Source organism: Cydia strobilella, chromosome 13 (genome assembly GCF_947568885.1).
Source record: "Cydia strobilella chromosome 13, ilCydStro3.1, whole genome shotgun sequence".
NCBI classification, from domain to species: Eukaryota; Metazoa; Arthropoda; class Insecta; order Lepidoptera; family Tortricidae; genus Cydia; species Cydia strobilella.
In genome coordinates this window covers 3825432-3844477 of record NC_086053.1, presented here as the reverse complement: position 1 = coordinate 3844477, position 19046 = coordinate 3825432, and the positions used below count along the sequence as shown (strand labels likewise).

Below are 19046 nucleotides of genomic sequence, written 5' to 3'. Positions count from 1 at the left end.
GAAAAAATATTTGTAATAAAATGTACACTTAGTAATACAACCCATACAAATTATATTTATTAAATAAGGAAACTGGGTGCGTAGCCAACGTGCCAATCGTTTACGCTCCGTAGCGAACGAAACGCAACTGTCACTGTCGCACTAATATTAAAGAGTGATAGAGAGACAAAGCGCAAGCGATTGTCACCTTGACTAGGCACCCTGTACAGCTCTGCTATGGTCTGCATCATCTCAAATGACTTTTTCGTCTAAGACGGTAATCTGTTAAACAAAAGCCATTGTCTCTTTTGTGTGAGCTGTCGGCCTTTGTTGTGCCGTTGTGTGTTGGCGCGTGCTACGTCGCGTGCGGCGCTCACAAGTCACACACAATGGCACAAAATGGCCAACCACTCACACAAAAGAGAGAATGGCTTTTGTTTAACAGATTACCGTCTTAGACGAAAAAGTCATTTCAGACGGTGAAGACCACTAGTTCGGCGCTGACATAAACGCTAGCGAGAACATAACTTACTTTCTATGCATCTCGCTCGTACTGGCATTAGTGCGAGCGAGATTAGTAAGTAAATTACGTAGACATTAGCGCGTGTCAGTATTGACACTGTCAGTTCGTGGTACGGAAGTATGTACGGAGTGAGCACTAAACTCACTATACGTCATTTGTGCTATTTTCAACCAAAAGGGTACTTATGGTCGCTTGTCAGTAAGGCGCTATTTCCATATAGCTTCAATTAGAAATCAACAAGCGACAATGTGGTACCTTTTGGTTGAAAACGTCACATTCCTTTATCACTGGGGTGACATTGGACATTGGAATCATTAGAGCTCCATGCTCCATCTATCCAAGTAATCTGTGATGACATTACGTCACTCAAATCAACGTGTTGGTGTTAATTGGATAAATTGATAAAGCATTTATTGCCGCTATGTGTCGCCGACATGTCTTGTATCTATTAATAACGCATTATCGCACATCTTGTTGAGACATGTTTGCTAATGTGATTTCCAACTAACCAAACATATACGGTAAACTCTTATAGCTTATTCGTTCGATAAAGTTTGCTCGAAAAACCCGGACAAGTACGAGTCGGACTCGCCGACCGAGGGTTCCGTGTTCCACAGAAATTTAACTTGTTTTTTAATATATTTTATTTTTTACAAATTTATAGTTTTTAGATTTTTTCCTGTTCTTGTAGTGTAAGATGATATTACTTGCCAAATTTCATAGTTCTAGGTAATCTAGGTCAACGGGAAGTACCCTAAAAATTTTGATTCCCTTTAAGAGTGCCGAAATATACGTTATTTGCGGCATAAACGACCGTATCTTTTTTTACGTTAAGTAACTTGGAAGTTTGATTTTTTTTACAGCAAGGGACGTAGACCTGAGTATATGGTTTAAATTAATTTCAACTCGATACCTTGTGATTTTTTCTTTTCGACGGAGCCGAAAAGCGGCCACTTCGTTTAGCACAGCGTGCAGAAAGTTGACGATTTCTGCACTGCGGTCCTTTTAAGTTTAAAGTCCAGCGGTCTCAGCGTGAAGAGGTAACAGACAGAGAGACAGACAGCCAGAGTTATTTTCGTATTTATTATAGAATGTACAGAAAGAGAAGTCAAAAGGGATACATTATATGACTCTTCTCTTTCCGCACAAACTTTATTAGTGGGTAAAAAAATACAATAAACAATTTAAACTTCTGATAGCCACGTACATCTAACGTCGGCTGAAAATATCCATTTTTGACCAAAATAGATTTTTAATGATTTCTAAAATACCAAAAAATAGTCTAGAATTGACACTAATCGGTTTTTGAAAAAACTCTTTCACAAATGTTGTGCAATATCCGCATTTTAAGGATAATTACACTGTTAACAAAAAAATATCACAAAAGTGTGACATATCCAAAACTTTTGTGTCATGTACGTTGTACGTTTTACATTTACTCATCAAAACAGATATGGCAAAAATAAAAATGCAGTTTTATTACCACTATATTAACAATATTTATATGGTACTATAAATAGTAAACATACATATGTCTAAATGATAAACAAGTTCAATATTTTCTAAATGTAAAACTTTGCGGAAAAAAAATTTTTTTGCTTCTTTTCGTTCTCCTTCAAACCAATGTAAGTGGCGTATGTCACAAATGTATTCTCATCCGACGCTAAATGTAAACAGTTTGTGGGTTTATCCATGTGATCATATCGTAATTAACAAACAGGTGTCAATAATTCGTCTTAATAGGAACTCAATTGTCTGTGTTTTTGTCTGATGCCATTTATAACTTCATTTTTTTTTTTTTATCAATATTAAGATAAGCTTGACAATGTCATTTCATTAAACTCTAAATTTTAAGAGTTTTGAATGATTCACGGTTAGTTTCACTAGACTTATATTCATAATCATAATCATAATCATTTATTTATTTCTTGAATGCGGTACAATAAAGATGTATTAATAAAACAATTTTTGATAAGCACATCCTGCCTGAATAGGCATAGAAATAACAAGTATACTACTTAAGTGTATGACTTCTTGGATTATTTTAGACTAAAATTTAGAGTTATATGGACCGGGATATAGACCGTAATCACAATCTATATCTATATCCCGGTCCATATACCTCTAAATTTTAGTCTAAAATAACCCAAGAAGTCATGTTCTGTCAAGTTAACTTAAGTTTAAGTTAAAGCAGAATATTTTTTGTTCCTGAGTTATGGATGTTTTCTATATATTTAAGTATTGGCGTATACATATGGTGCTAGTTTACCGCACTAGTGCGATCATTAGTTGTTTAGTAGTAGCCCGTGGAGTATGGTGGGTCTGATCGCGTCTTATATAGTTTGCCTTACAATACATGATGTGACGTTTTCAACCAAAAGGTACCACATTGTCGCTTGTCGATAAGGTTGATTTCGAATTGAAGCTATATGGAAACAGCGCCCTATTGACAACCGACAATAAGTACCCTTTTGGTTGAAAATGGCACAAATAGAGCACAAAGAATGCAAGTTCGCAACTCAAAGGAAAGAATCTCCAAGTTCTAAGAAAAATATAAAGCTAATAAGAAACTACAACTATCTATTGAAGCAGAGTTTGTAGAAACTATGGGCATCTTTAATACCTATTAGATTATTTTAAACCGGGTCACTCACGTATTATTAAGTCGAATAGCTCGACATGTTTCGGTCCAATTTACGAGGACCGTCTTCACGGAGACACGACACGTCTTCACTGGTCGAGGGCGCGGCGTGTACTGCGGGCCAAAGCCCGACTCGCCCTGCCGCTCACGACAGACGGCGTCGGCGGTGCCGGCGACGTCACCGTTGCTAGGATAGCTCTACCCTCCGTATTGCGTTTGTCAAATGTCGGATCGCACACAACACTCACTGAGTCACTTGCTAAAGGCCGGACCACGCTGACCACCGACGCAGTACCCAAAACCGGTGCCGCCTAGTTGGAAAACGGTTTTGGGTACTGCGTCGGTGGTCAGCGTGGTCCGGCCTTTAGCAAGTGACTCAGTGAGTGTTGTGTGCGATCCGACATTTGACAAACGCAATACGGAGGGTAGAGCTATCCTAGCAACGGTGACGTCGCCGGCACCGCCGACGCCGTCTGTCGTGAGCGGCAGGGCGAGTCGGGCTTTGGCCCGCAGTACACGCCGCGCCCTCGACCAGTGAAGACGTGTCGTGTCTCCGTGAAGACGGTCCTCGTAAATTGGACCGAAACATGTCGAGCTATTCGACTTAATAATACGTGAGTGACCCGGTTTAAAATAATCTAATATGTTTGAGTCTCACGGGAGTTTTATAGTTAAAATCTTTAATACCAATCGCGAAATGACAAGTAAAACGTTTTATTACTAAGTGCATTTTAAAACTGTTATCGACTATGGATTTTTGAACAAAAAGTATCTTCTCATGCTCTGAAAGAGGGTCATTATAGAAAAGTCTGCAGATATTTTAATAGCACACGCAGTGCAAGTGTTATTTATACGTCATAATTTCATAGAAGACTGACGTTTAAAATAACACCTGCACTGCGTGTGCTGTCAAAACCTCTGCAGACTTTTCTTGGTTTGACTCTAACAATTTTATACCAGGGTAGTGTGACAAACAAACGTACCGCTCGCCTTATTAAAAATGGCCCGCGGGTAAGAACTACATTGGCCTTTTGGGAAAGGCCTGATGAAATTCGCTTTCACAGATATCGAAATTGTTGCCGAGGAAATCCTAGACTAATTCGAACTTACAAATTGATGTTATTTAAACTAATTTTGATATCATTCGCCCATCTTGTATTGCTAAGAGCAAGATACGCTGCGCCTGAACTCTTTTAGGATCTATAGTGTTTTTCAAACGCGAAGGGTAGGGTGACATTTATTTGATTTTTTTTAATTCGATGGCATTAATGTTTAGACCATTCCTTTTTTAACAAAAATAACTTGAATCCTAATAGGACAAAATATATATATATCTTAGTAGCTTAGAATATTATAATAGACACAAATATATAATAATACTAGCTTTTGCCCGCGACTTCGTCTGCGCGGACTTAGTAACAGCAGCTAAAGTATAGCGGATGAAAAATTCTCATAGCAATCTAAAGTTGAGCATATTATGCACACAAATTAGCAGGCACTTCGTTAATTATCTCAATTCCACCCCGCTTTTTACTTTCTTAAGGGATAATTTTCGGGATAAAAACTATCCTATGTCCTTCTCAGGGACTCAACCTATCTATGCCAAATTTCATCTAAATCGGTTCAGCGGTTTAAGCGTGAAGAGGAAACACACAGGCTGACAGACAGACAGACAGACAGACAGACTTTCGCATTTATAATATTAGTATGGATATGGATAGTATGGATGTTATAAAAATAAAAAAATAAATTTTAATATCTTTGAGTTTCATTATGTAAAACGAAACTTAATTCCAATAGAGTTTGACTCTACTTATCGCGTCCAATTAATATTTTTTATTCGGATGTTTGTTACCGTTATAATACATCACGTTACAAAATTGTCTCATTCTTACCTTCCCGTTTGAAAAAGACAATAAGAGCTAGTTCCCACTATGTTGGATGTCGGTCCGATTTTTAATCGGGTGTCGTAGCGGCAGAACATTTTATATGAAGCTGTTCACACACGAACGACAACGATTTTGTGTCGGATCCGACATAAATTATCGTGCGTTTTGTCAGCCCTCCGTCCGGAAAAAAATCGTGTCGGCGGCGCTGTTCACATGATATCGGATGTCGGACCGACCCCGCCCGCGCCGCACCCCCTGTGCCTCCCGCGCATCAAATGAGAACCTCAAATGGCACCAGCTGCGGTCGTGGCCGACAGCCGACTAGTGTGAACAGAGGCACCGACACCCGATTAAAAATCGTCCCGACAGCCGACTAGTGTGAACAGAGGCGCCGACACCCGATTAAAAGTCGGCGCCGACATCCGACATAGTGGGAACGAGCTCTAAGTAAATAATTGAAAAATGTTCTTATGCCATAACAAAAACATTGAAAAAAAGTATAAATAATAGCCAGTATCGCTTCATTCTTGTGATTTCAACTGAAACGTTTTTCCAATTATCGCCAAAGGCAATGTCGTCGTTTGATTTGCAACCAGCAATCATCGTTTCTCCCCCTTTTTGCGGAAGGCGAGAAAAATTGGAAAATTCCAGTCCGTAAGCTCCGTGAGAAATTACAAATATTTCCTTCGCAATTTTTTTTTAGGCAAACTTGGGCCATCGATACTACTTACGCGTCTTACGTAAGCGAACAACTCGCGAACGCGATGCGAAGCGGCGCGGCGAGCCTACGGCGTTCGCGTTGACGACGAGATCGCCCACTTAGGACACTACTATAGGTATCAAAGGATTGATTCACCCCGCGCCGCATCGCTTTGCTTCGCGTTCGCGTGCTGTTCCTCTACATAGTACACTGCGTCACCACTGCGAGGCGTGATCACTGCGAGGCCGGCCATACGTTTGCATTCAGTTCAGTTCAAATATACTTTATTCGTGTAGGCCTAACAACAAGCACTTATGAATGGTAAATATTATGAACATACATATTATCTTAAGCTAATTATCAGAGCAATTTATTAATGTTAATTAAATATTATTCCATTATAATATTGAATTATTATGCAGATCAAATTTAATACTAAGAATTTCACAAAAAGATCGTCAAACATAAAAAAATTGTATAAAAAATACTAATCTAGAATGTTACTAGAATAAAATCTAAATGTCAAAAAAAAACAACAAAATAAGTACTTACTATTTCCTTGTTGCATTTCTTTTTATTAATTAATTGACGTATGTGTTTGAGTTTAATTAGTTTTAATTGTGTGTAGTAGTAGTAGTAGAAGTAGTAGTAAAACTCTTTATTGTACAAAAACAAACATAAAACAAGAGAAAAACGCATCATTTGTACAAAGGCGAACTTATCCCTATCAGGGATCTCTTCCAGTTAACCTCTGAGTAATTGAGGGAGATTTGGAGAACGGTAGACATCAAAGCTGTACTAAACGGCATAACAGAAAATATTTAGTTTCCTAAAAGACGGGTAAACCTATAACCTACAGTATATAGCATGGGCATGGGGGTGTGTTTTTGTTTTTATTTTGTATGTTTTTGACATGTACGTTTATACCGCATTAAATGATTTGAATTTGAATTAAATTGAATATTGAATTGAATGTCAAACATTTGCTACTGATTACAGTCCAAATTGTCGCTCTCATTTTAAAACTACGTATTGGATTGTAATGAAACTTTGCACGTATAATGACATGATATATATCTAGGTCTGTAATTAGTTTATATAGCTCCAGTTTATAAAACAAACGAAATAGAGATAAAAACAAGTTTTGTACGAAAAAACTTAAATTCGCTGTATTTTTTTAACTATGGTATCTGAAACTAATTACAGACCTAGATATACCTTACCCTATTGTAAGTACAAAGTTTCAGAGCAATTTAGCTAGTCGTTCTAAAATGAGAGCGGAACTACGTTTGTATGGAGAACCGCGCTTGCCGGGGACCCTTAAGTTGTCATTTTGACTTATGTATTTGTAAGAAAGGGATAAAGCATAAATTGGCTACATAAACTGAGGCATGTAAAGTTTTATGAACAAGGGGGCTAATACACTACACTACACTACACTACACCGTTTGATGTACTAAGGTGAATTAGTAGGTACATTACGCAGTACGAAGATTGGTGTTGCGTGTTCCTTCTTTGATGTAATTTCACATGGAATCTCCAAGCATGCTCGCTTCATTACCCGCTTTGAATCGTACTTTGAACCATCTTATAAATTCCACAAGGTTTGAGAGACACAATTTTTAACCCTGTAACGCGGAGTCTTAAAATACTTAGGTACGCATTATCGGGTTGAGCACGTCGAGGTCACAGTTCGTCCAACAGTTGTATTATGCATTTCCTAGTTATTGCAATGAGTTAATTTTAGTTATCGGACTGCGCGCTAGATGTCGCTATATTTCATGTCAAATAGTTTCATATCGTCACAGTCCATTTTTGATCAATTTATACTTATAACTTACTATGTATTGTCAAGCTTTTATATATGTTGTTGTACCTCCGTTGATATATACTCGTAACATTATAATATATAGTGCTCCTACACTGGTACTTATATAACATCGTGTGACAGGGACCACTTAATTAACACTCTCACGTTGTCCCTGTCACTCGATAACTGCGGCGTAGGAGCACCATAAGAGTATTATTAAGGAGATCGAGCTACGTGCTACGAGCGTAGCCGATAACATGGCTTCCCCGTTCGTAGCATCTACGAACAGAGAACCCTCCTAACGCGTCGCTGGCAGTGAATGTGTTAAACATGTAAGTTCTGAGCGATCGACTCCCTTTCGCGAGCGAATTCTGAGGAATGTAATAAGGAAACGGCCTGGTAACGCCCTGATTTCGTTTACATACGTTGATAATTCACGCCTTTATCTACTCCTTTTGTATGATTTCTTTTGTCGACACTTTGTAGGTTTTCCAAATGCCACCCTTTTTTATCTTCGTCAAGAATAGCGAGCCAATATATCAACTAGATATATGAAACAGAAACGATAACAAGATATTTAAGAAAGTCATGTCAAATTTGACATTGCCGCAATTCCGAATGTCGTCTTGAATGATCTCTTTAAGATTTACTTAAGAAATTACTTAGACATCCAATGGATATCCCAAAACGTCACAATAATTGTAGCCTGAAATGACAATTGGTTTCTCGAATCGAACTGCAATAAATAACTAGTTGAGAACTAAACTATAACGTATCTATTTATTAGATCTCGTATTGTTCTCATATCTAGTAATTATCACGTTGTCCGGTCAATTCGTGACCGGTAAGTTTTTCGACCCTTGAGACCTAAGTATTGCACGCTGGTTCAGATGTTTGTTTAGTTAGGGACTTGTAGTTTCGATTTACTCAAGTAATAGCTGCCTATTCTTATATTTGCGTAAGGTTTAGGTGATTTGATTCATCACCATTTTCGCCTCCAGTCGCCCACTGCTAAGCACTTCTCTTCGTAGTCTTATCCAAAAGACTAATGTGCGGACGGAAAGTTTTTAAAGTGCGAAACTCTCCACTTGGAAATATCTCTGGCAGATGATGAAGAATGATAAGATGATGAAGGGCACTTTCCCAAATGCCAACTTCCTTTAATTCCGGTGGAATATAGAAGCTTCAGAGAACTTATCAAACTTTTTGCAAACTTCCTGCAACTTACATATTTGCGGTAACTTCGAGTTGTCAAGACAAATTTACTGTTTTTTTTAAAATAAATAATCTCTTATCGTAAAGGATGGCCCCTTATGAAAAGGGTGCATGTGCATAACTACCTACCACAAAGATATTCGAAAATAGGTATGATTTAACTGGTCCGCAAAATTGATATTTTTGTCAGAAGAAAACGTCAGCAAAAGTTTAACCTAACTTAACCTAACCCTTCATGACCATTTGATTTATCTGCTGACTTGATATATTCTTTTGGCTGACCATTTAATTACTTGCATTTGAAAGTAAGACGAAACGGGTCGAACAAAAGTAGACAGTTCCATTTTACTAGATAAATGGGTTTAGGTAAAGTGATAATTCTTGTCGATTTACTTTTACCTAGGTACAGTCATCATTAGACAGAGTTTAAAGGTCTGTTCTTGACCGCATTTAGAGACTAAAATGTCATACAAAGTTTTCTGAAATCGATCTTGTTTTAGAGATAGTGACAATTTTTGTGAAAATTTGCTTCTGTAATAACTTGGTGAAAAACGCCTTATTGGCTTGGTTTAGATATACTTACGGACAGACATTAAACTTTTAAAGAAAACTCTCAATTTTTTGTATAAATAAAATTTGCGTCAAGGTTTGACTGTCAGTACATAAACCATTACCATATGATACATGTACTGACAGGCAAGCCAATATACTGTATGTAGAAATAGATGGCTGTTTATTTCCTGTGTATTGTATATACTAACCTTAGTTGTAAGGCTAATAATTTATTTCATATTGCCACTAACAAATGTAATTTATTATATAATTTAATATATATGTTAGCTAATGTTATAACTCAAATATATATGGACCTGCTCTGAAATAAGGAATATCCATTCATTCATTAAAAAAAATTACTTATTTGTTGTAATTTTTTTTGCCAAGATGTAAAAAGAAATAAAGTGTCGTGTGCAGAAAACGCAAAAAAATGTTTTTTTGACCAAAACTCATATAACATGTTTCGCTCCTTATGACCTCACGAATGCGTGGTTAAAATCTGTCGGGTCTTACCAGCCCAAGGTGTATATTTACATTAACCTTTAGAGAACGGTAAATACTTTTGACGGGTCTCTATTGTTTGACATAATTATTGAAAGTCATAATGTAATGATTATCATTAGTCGTAATTTGTTTTTTCTCAGAAACGGGTAACTTTTCAGGATTGCCATAAAACAAACCTAACATATCTATAGGATAACCCGAGGAAAATCCTGAAAAGTTAACGGTTTCAGAATTATGACTAATGATAATATGACAATCATTACATTATGACTTAATAATTATGTCAAACAAAGGGACCCCACTTTTGACGCGTATTCTGATTCGCCACTTTTGATGCTGACTGAATACATTCATACATTGAATATTGAGTAGGTATTCAATTGAAAAAGTGAACGACGAAGTCCAACACTTTATCAATCAGAGCTACCATAGAACTGCATCGCAATAAACGCATTCAGCCATTGTACAATCAATTGCACGTCTTCAATTGACCTTTTGAATTTGAATTGAAAGAGTTTTGCCGGCCGGTGCTAAGGACGGTTGTTATGTTGGATTAGTGGGATTAGTGAACAAAACTATATTAATGCTGGTCTGCAAAATTAATGTCAACAAATAAGTTTCTACCTATTTTAAAACATACTTAAATATTGCCGACCATACTTAAATACTTGCAAAATTTAAATACTTTCTATGCCTGAGATCATGATACTGGGACCAGATAAATGTATATTTACTTAAAAGAAAATTAATATAGTTATTTGTTTTACAAGGGGGCAAAGTTGTTGTTTAACCGCTAGCTAGATTTACCCAAAACAATTAGGTATTGTGTACCAATGTGCCTTTGAGACATATATCGTTACGCCTTGGTAAATTATGAAAATTTCAGAAATTACGGATCATAACGACGAAAGTTGAAGTAATAATCGGCATATTACCACAAATGCGGCAAATTAAGCATAAATTGTTGAGTATCATAACGATTAAGGAACTTAAATAATTACGTACCGTTAGAATTCACACTTCACCATCATTACTGAAGCAGTATTGCAGCGCGACATTAAAGTCGACTGCATTACCGTCGCAAATGTCAAAGATCCGGTCAGCAACATCGATTTTGACATTTACGGCAGCAATGCAGTCGGCAGTAATGTCGCACTGCTATACTGCAGCAGTAATGCAGTCGCTGCATTGCTGCAGGAAACGACAAATGGCTCATTTTATTGAGATATTTATATTATATTTGACATTTGCGGCAGTAATGCAGCAGGTATCCGAACAGAACCTTTATATATAGGTAGTCAAGTGGCAGGCCGCCGGCTCGTGGTCGATTAAGTTATAAAAATTAAAAATTTGATTGATTGAGATAAAATCAAAATTCCAACTACTAAAAAATGACGTTGCCGATGACGTCAGATATGTTTATATTTTTCGCCTTGTTAAAAAGGTGCAAAAGTGTAAACATATCTTTGACGTCGATTGTAACATTTATAGACAATGCTTAAATACCCCTGAAATCGAACGAATAAAATAAGATAAGTTGAAACAGTTCAAAGGCTGGTGTACAAAAGAAAACAAAAAACATTAGAAATCGAAAAGATTCCTAGCTCCAAATCAAACTGTTCCACGTCGATTGTTAAATCGAACAATTAAAAATAATGATATCAAAAATGCCCGTAGCTGGATTTGATTTCAATTTATTAATATAATTATTTTTGAGTTATGGATACTGTCTACGAATTTAAGTATTTTTTATTTTTACTTATTTTTTTATTATTATGAAACAAGAAACAAACGGTCATTTACATCGGTGCGTGGTAATTATACATTGCATTTGAAAGTTAGACCTACAGTTTCCTTAATTAAATATAAAGGTGCTACATTTTATAAATTTTTAAACAATTTTTTTTTATTACTTTTCCTACAGAACATCTGAGTTTAGTATTTATATAATTATTAAACTATTATCAACATATTCTTAACTTATTTACCTGCAAAGTTAAGTACTACACTTATATATGCCATACACAGTGTATACTATATATATCTAGGTATATATTTTATACATCATATAGAATATATCACTAGCTATTTTTTTCACAAACAAATGCTTTCTTTAAGGATACTTAATATAGAATTTGTAGCTTGTTATAAGTAAGATTTGTACTCAAAATAATATATAATATGTTCGTAATATTTTATTTTAAAAGCAAAGCTGCTTGTATATCCATTCACTTAAAAATAAATTTAATTATTCCTGAGTGCCAAAGTGCCATCTTAATTCATCAAAGCTTCAAACTTAATATTTTCTACGTCGAAGACTATACGGAAACCATTATACTGTCCATTAATTATAGAATTCACAAAGTATTTTACAGAAAAGGCTGCCCTTGCTCGATGGCATTGAGCAAGGCAAAATATTTGCCATTTGTTATGTATGATTCATTATAATTATTGTTTACCTACGCAGAAAATCTTTATCAGCTTACATGTACAGGTAAACAAACATTTCAAAATATTATCAAATTATAAAACGGGACTTAATCGCGTATATTTATTTACATACATACATACATACAGTACCGGCCAATAATATATCACCTTTGAGTGTTTTTGTAAGAGCTTGTATAGAGTAAACAATATAGGTTAGTTTGTAGATTTCATATTTTACTAGTCATTTTATACAAATATATGATGAATTTTGCAATGAAATACTGTGAATTACAATAGGATACTCGGCATATTACTATAGAACCTCTAGTAAAAAAATGAAGTTAACAATACATTAAAAAAAACCTCAATGAAAAAACCATTACATGAGACCAATTTTTCTCATCGCCCGTACAAAGAAATACTACTAGACTACCTGAAGCAGTGAGGTGGAAGTCACTCACAAATATTAAAAAAAAGTTATACCGTAAAAACATGGAGGTAATATATTATTAGCCGGTACGTACATAATATATAATCACGCCTATTTCCCGGAGGGGTCTTCAGGCTAATGAAAGTTGAGACTGAGATTTATTTAAAACTTTTTAAATGGTAACAACAGTTTAAATGTCAATTACGTCAAACGTCACTTTACTGTCGTGTCAGTTGGGAAACTGAACCACGCCTAATATTCATGGAGACTATATAAAGGAGCCAAATCTCTATGTGTGAAAAGTGTCCATCAAAAAACAGTAACTAGGCGGCGCCACCATACACCGAAATACTACCAAAAACAACCTACGTAATTTGGTCGGTTTATTTGTTGCCTTATATGGTTCATGTTATACTCATGTCCCAGAGCCTAACTAGCGCCACCGGAGAGATTAGGAACTATTATTTAAAGCTGAAAGCGGTCACTTTTGCAACAATTCTGCCATAAGAGATTGGCATCCTTTCTATACCATCCATACTAATATTAGTAACACGAAATTGGCTTTTACCGGCTTATATGGGCTTGGATGTGTACGGGCCATTGAATGGTCTCCGCCCTCGGCCGGTGCCCGCCCAAATGACGCCCGGTGCTTGTTAGTTTAAGGCGTTATTGAAATTTGGCATGTATTTAACGCGGCGACAAATTAATCTGATTTAGAGATTTATAAAAAATTAAAGGGGGTAGCAAAAATAATAAGTTGGCGACTAATTGCGGAGACTAGTATAAAGTAAAAAGTAATCAATTTTCGGATTTGTTTCAATATAAACTAGAATCGAGTTATTGTTTTGGCGACTGAATTAACTAATTAAGCGGAAACATGACAGCGGATAAAAAGATGAAAATGGCCTACTCTAATTGTTCAATGGAGATTGCATATAAAATAAATCAAGGTCATAAAAAAAATACTTTGTGCGACACTTTAAGAGCTTTAATTAAAGCTAAAAATTGCATGTATAAATAATAATTTTGGTCTATAGTTTTGTTTAGTGGCCAGCTAACTAGACGGAGCCCCGCTTCGCGGGGCTCCTATTTCTGGGCGGTTTGCCCTTCGGGCATTTAAAGCTACCTAACGAACCTAACCTACCTACTGATTTAGTGTAATTTTAGATTCCCATTTTACGCGACCCGCACTCCACTTCAAACGAACGCGCTTGTCGCCGTTTTCATTACATTATGGTTTCGAAAACTAAAAAAATAACTCCCCATTACTTTTATATAGCACCCATTTTAATATTTAAGCTGCCAGCAAATCAAAGCCCAAAATGCTTTTTTAGATGGAGACCTGTAGTTGCCACTAATATAAAGTTTGTTATCCTTCTGCTAATATTAGTCGCCAAGTCATTATTTATAGTACCTCGCCTATGATTTCAGTAATCTTGTTTATTATTTCTGCTACCTTAAAGTAGCTGCCATTATTTGAATTTTAAAATATCCTTAGTTTAAAGCTCATTTAATATAAATGATTGCCAAAATATTTAATCGCTGACAAGTTATTATTTTAGTTGCAAATAGTTTGCTGCTCTTTAATTTGCTGTCGCCGCGAAAATAATAAGCCTTGAAATTTTATGATGGTTTGAAGAATTTGCCGATCGGCAAAAAGTTAGTTAGCAAAACTGAAACGATTATAATTAATTACTGGTTTGTAAAACGAATAACGTTTGCTATATCAATATTTTTTTAAATGAACATTAAAACAATGAACACACTGCGATGAAATTGGATTTAAATACAAAGAAAAACGAGACGAGACGAGCGGGAAGAGATTTCGGATACAAAAGCAGCGTACTTACGTACGATATCGGATTTCTTAGGTTAGTATGTCATGGTAATTTTCGATACTTTATTTACAACATATTAAAGTAATTGTTTCCTAAATACTTATGTATTGGTATTGGTTTTTCTTTTAGCGGCTAATATGGAGTTTGTAGAAGGCGTGGAGGAAATACAGAATGCCGTTGAAAGCTTGAAAGACCTGGAGCAAGAGTCGCGTATAAGAAATCAAAATCAATACCTTGCAGAATTGTCGTCTCTTACCGGTAAATATTTCCATAAACGAATAAATAATACCTAAATGTTTGGGATCAATCTTGGAATATTCGGCTTTATCTCAATCTAAGCAATGCATTTACTGTGGCTATTAAACAAAGTTATACACAAGTGCATATTTAATTACATAGAAAACATTTAACACTTAGGAACAAATGCTTGTGCTCATCGCATAAATAAATGCCCTTATGGGGATTTAAACCTGGAACTCCCAGCTTTTTATAGCGAGGGGTACAACCTGTTAGTCTAAACAAGTCATCTAATATCTATAAAATGAGACCATGTAACCACATACTTTTATTTTGTTTTGCAGAAGTTAGTGTCTCTACCCTCAAAAGAATAAAATATGAAGGTAAAATCAACAATAATGTGTGGAATACTCCAGGCAAAAAGCGGCCTGATAAGCCTACGGTGTCAAATTTAGATAGCTTTGATATAGATGCTATTAGAAATAAGATTACAGAATTTTATACCGTCAAAAAGGAAGTACCAACACTGCGGAGCCTCCTGGCGGAGTTGTGGACTAGCATAAATTTCCTTGGCTGCAAAGAAACACTAAGGCGGATTTTAATAGCCAATGGGTATGAGTTTCAAAAAAATCTGAATGAACGGTATGTTCTAATGGAACGCTATGAAATTGCTGCATGGAGGCATAAATTTCTTCGGGAGATTGCAGAGAAACGTGCAGCAGGAAAACAAATTGTGTATTTGGTGAAACCTATGTGCACAAAAACTACAAACCCAAAAAATCATGGCGAGGCCCGGGAACAAGTGGTGCAGTTGAAAGCATTTCGTCTAGGAAAAGACACATTGTTGTGCACGCTGGGCATGAAAATGGTTTTGTCCCAAATGCTCTTCTAGTTTACAGCACGAAATCTAAACTGGCTGATTACCACCATGATATGAACGCCAGCAACTTCAATAAATGGTTAGAAGAAAAACTCATACTAAATTTAGACAAACCTAGTGTGGTAGTTATGGATAATGCCAGTTACCACAGTGTTGTAAAGAATAAAGCCCCAACAACTCAAACAAATAAGCCCCAAATCAAAGAGTGGCTTACAGCTAATAATATTCACTATGAAGAATATCTTTAAAAAAATATGAATTGTTAGTACTTGTAGTGGCTTGTAAAATACAAGCCAGAGCCAGTGTATGAAGCCGATTACATACTTCAGCAACATGGCCATGAAGTTTTACGCCTGCCTTCATACCACTGCTATTTGAATCCTATCGAGTTAATATGGAGTCAAGCGGAAAGGAAAATTGCCAAGAAGAACATAGGGTTATCTGCACAAGACAAAAGAAAAACTGATCCATGATTCTTTTGCAAGCATAACAGCAAAAATTCCCAATCACGTCATTAACGTTGAAAACCAATATAAAGACAGGGACAACATCAAAGAAGACATGATAGATAAATTTATTATTAGTGTGGGAAGTAGCAGCTCAACCACTTCGGAGGATTCGATGGAATTTGTTTTTTTTTTATATATATAAATAAATATTATAGGACATTCTTACACAGATTGACTAAGTCCCACAGTAAGCTCAAGAAGGCTTGTGTTGTGGGTACTTAGACAACGATATATATAATATACAAATACATAAATACATAGAAAACACCCAAGACTCAGGAACAAATATCTGTGCTCATCACACAAATAAATGCCCTTACCGGGATTCGAACCCAGGACCATCGGCTTCACAGGCAGGGTCACTACCCACTAGGCCAGACCGGTCGTCATTTTAGAGAGTGATTTTAATTATTCTTCTTAAATATACAATAAAACGAAGTTAAAGAGTTTTATTGCATATAACCTGTACTTTTTCCGCTTTAACCTCACAAAAATGCGCAAATGGCTTCACATAAAGCGAAATCCATGTGCAAAGATCCATGAAGTTAGTCTCATATTCTGAAGAAAAAAAACGCCTTTCCTATAATTATTAGATGAGAATGTAATTAATCTATAATTTGTCTAAAGGTGTTTTTTTTACTGTCAGATGGTTGCCACAACTTGTATGGGATCAAGTTTTTAGGTCTTACATTATACTGGGATATTATCTTGCCAACAATTTGGGTAATTTTGAAATTTACAGCGATAAATCTGTATATATGTGCCTATACTAGTAAGCAAAATTATATTTTTTGGTCAAGTATCATTATCGTTTATTCGTACTATACACGGTGTTGCAACACGTCGATTTTTTAAATTTGCCGCTACTTTCTAGTCTCAACTTTCATTAGCCAGACTCTAGGCTCTCTGCCTAATATTATGTACGTTATATGTATCAGTTTTATTAGGACTATATAGATTTGACTTTTTTGAAAACATATACTATTATAAACAGGCATTAATTATATCCACCATCTTTACTCGAGTAATTAAATACTTAATCATTGTTTTGCTTCTTCTTAGTCGGGTAAGCAATTACATTATTTTTAATCACTTCATAATCAGATTTTTAACAATTCTCTCTTGTTGTGATAATTAAATAAAACGCACGAAAAGGCAATTTTGTACCGTTCTTAACAAGCAAGCTTAAAAAGTAATTACAAAATTAATTTATTTAATTTATTGTCATTTAAACCATAATCCCTTGTGGTTAAAGTTCGGATTTGCTTAAGCTGGCAATGATTTTGGCGTTCTTTCTTTTTATACATGATTGCTCTAAAATTCAAGCGGTAGTCAGGAAATTAGATTTATGTATACAAGAAACAATTTGTTATACTTATTTGCATATTTCATTTTGCGGCGGGAGAATATGAATATTAATCGCATAGAAAAAAATACTAAGTATAATTGTTATCCTAAAATAAATAATTTTAATAAAGCTACATGAACTAGGTAATTACAGGACTAGATTATATAGACCAAGACTCGACCTGCTGGCTTTGAGGAGCCCCGACGCGTCTGGTGCTGGTGCGAGTTGGGAACTGTGCTTACTTAAGGCACAAATGGAACTGGTGCGAGTCACCAGTATTGGAGCACCCGAGCAGACCGTACACCACACGGTATTTGATTGTCCTCTAACCAGATAGACCAGGTGGAGGATTTCACCACCTTAACCAAGGAAGCGGTACAATATCTAAAAACTGTAAATCTCTGAAGTAGAGTAACACAAAAAGCCATACGAAAAAAAAAACAGGACTAGATACCATATATAAAAGTACCTTATCTTATTGTAAGTACAAAGTTTCAGAGCAATCTAGCTAGTCGTTTTAAAATGAGAGCGTAACTACATTTGTATGGAGAACCAAGCGTGCTGGAGACTTAAGCGTGGCATATAAGTTATAATTTAATGTATCTGTATATATTCAATGTCAATTATATTTAATTGTTCCCTACAATTCTCGACTCAAAAAGTGTACTGTAAGAATCTATTTTAAACAAAATAATTATCATATGATGATTATGGCGGCGCGGCGGCTAGGTTTGTGGGACTTAAAAGTCCTAACTATAAGAACAAATTAAATTACTTTCTTATGAAAATATTTTAATTTGTGTTTTTACAAATAAACTTTAAACTATAAACGAAATAAATATCATATACAAATGAAGAAAAAAACCGGCCAACTGCGAGTCGGACTCGCGCACCGAGGGTTCCGTACTTTTTAGTATTTGTTGTTATAGCGGCAACAGCAATACAATCTGTGAAAATTTCAACTGTCTAGCTATTACGGTTCATAAGATACATACTGGTGACAGACAGACGGACAGACGGACAGCGGAGTCTTAGTAATAGGGTCCCGTTTTTACCCTTTGGGTACGGAACCCTAAAAAATGACCAAGGCCTCCAGTGCCCGGGGCTGGAATCGAACCAACGTCCTCCGTTTACGCGACAGATGCCTCAACCGCTAAACGGAGGACGCTGGTTCGATTCCAGCCCCGGGCACTGGAGGCCTTGGTCAATTTTTCCTTTGTGTATGATATTTATTTCGTTCCACATAACTCTTGTTCAGATCAACCTCACTAGGTAAATACTACTAGAAGGGCAACAAGATCCAACATCTGGTTTCGATGTAAACATTTACACCTGAGCGAAATGTAAACACGAACATTTGTGTTAGGTCATACGCTATACGGAGGTTAGGATTAAGGGTACATAAATCTTCTACAATCTTGGTAGTTGCCAAATAATTGAAATGTTTTAGTACTGCCACAGATTACTTACTACAAGACGGAGCATGTTAAATAACCCGCGCACACTATGCATTGGCACTCATAAAATTGAATACTAAAATCATTTCCCCTTTTTTGCC

At 36.0% G+C, this 19046-nt stretch overlaps 2 protein-coding genes across 2 annotated transcripts in view; one reads left to right on the top strand and one right to left on the bottom strand.

Annotated features, from left to right (window-relative positions):
• Positions 1-19046, bottom strand: part of LOC134746490 (neuropeptide CCHamide-1 receptor-like) — a 167094-nt gene that overhangs the window by 137540 nt on the left and 10508 nt on the right. The window lies entirely within an intron of this gene.
• LOC134746889 (uncharacterized) lies at positions 15360-16104 on the top strand. Its single transcript, XM_063681461.1, has 3 exons — positions 15360-15363; positions 15452-15846; positions 15961-16104. The coding sequence occupies exons 1-3, from the start codon at positions 15360-15362 to the stop codon at positions 16102-16104; spliced, it is 543 nt and encodes a 180-aa protein (XP_063537531.1).

Excerpts from the sequence above, each read along its gene's own strand:
- LOC134746889 (XM_063681461.1), top strand. Across the intron at positions 15,847-15,960 it reads AAATCAAAGAGTGGCTTACA|CAACATGGCCATGAAGTTTT; the intron begins GCTAATAATATT and ends TACATACTTCAG.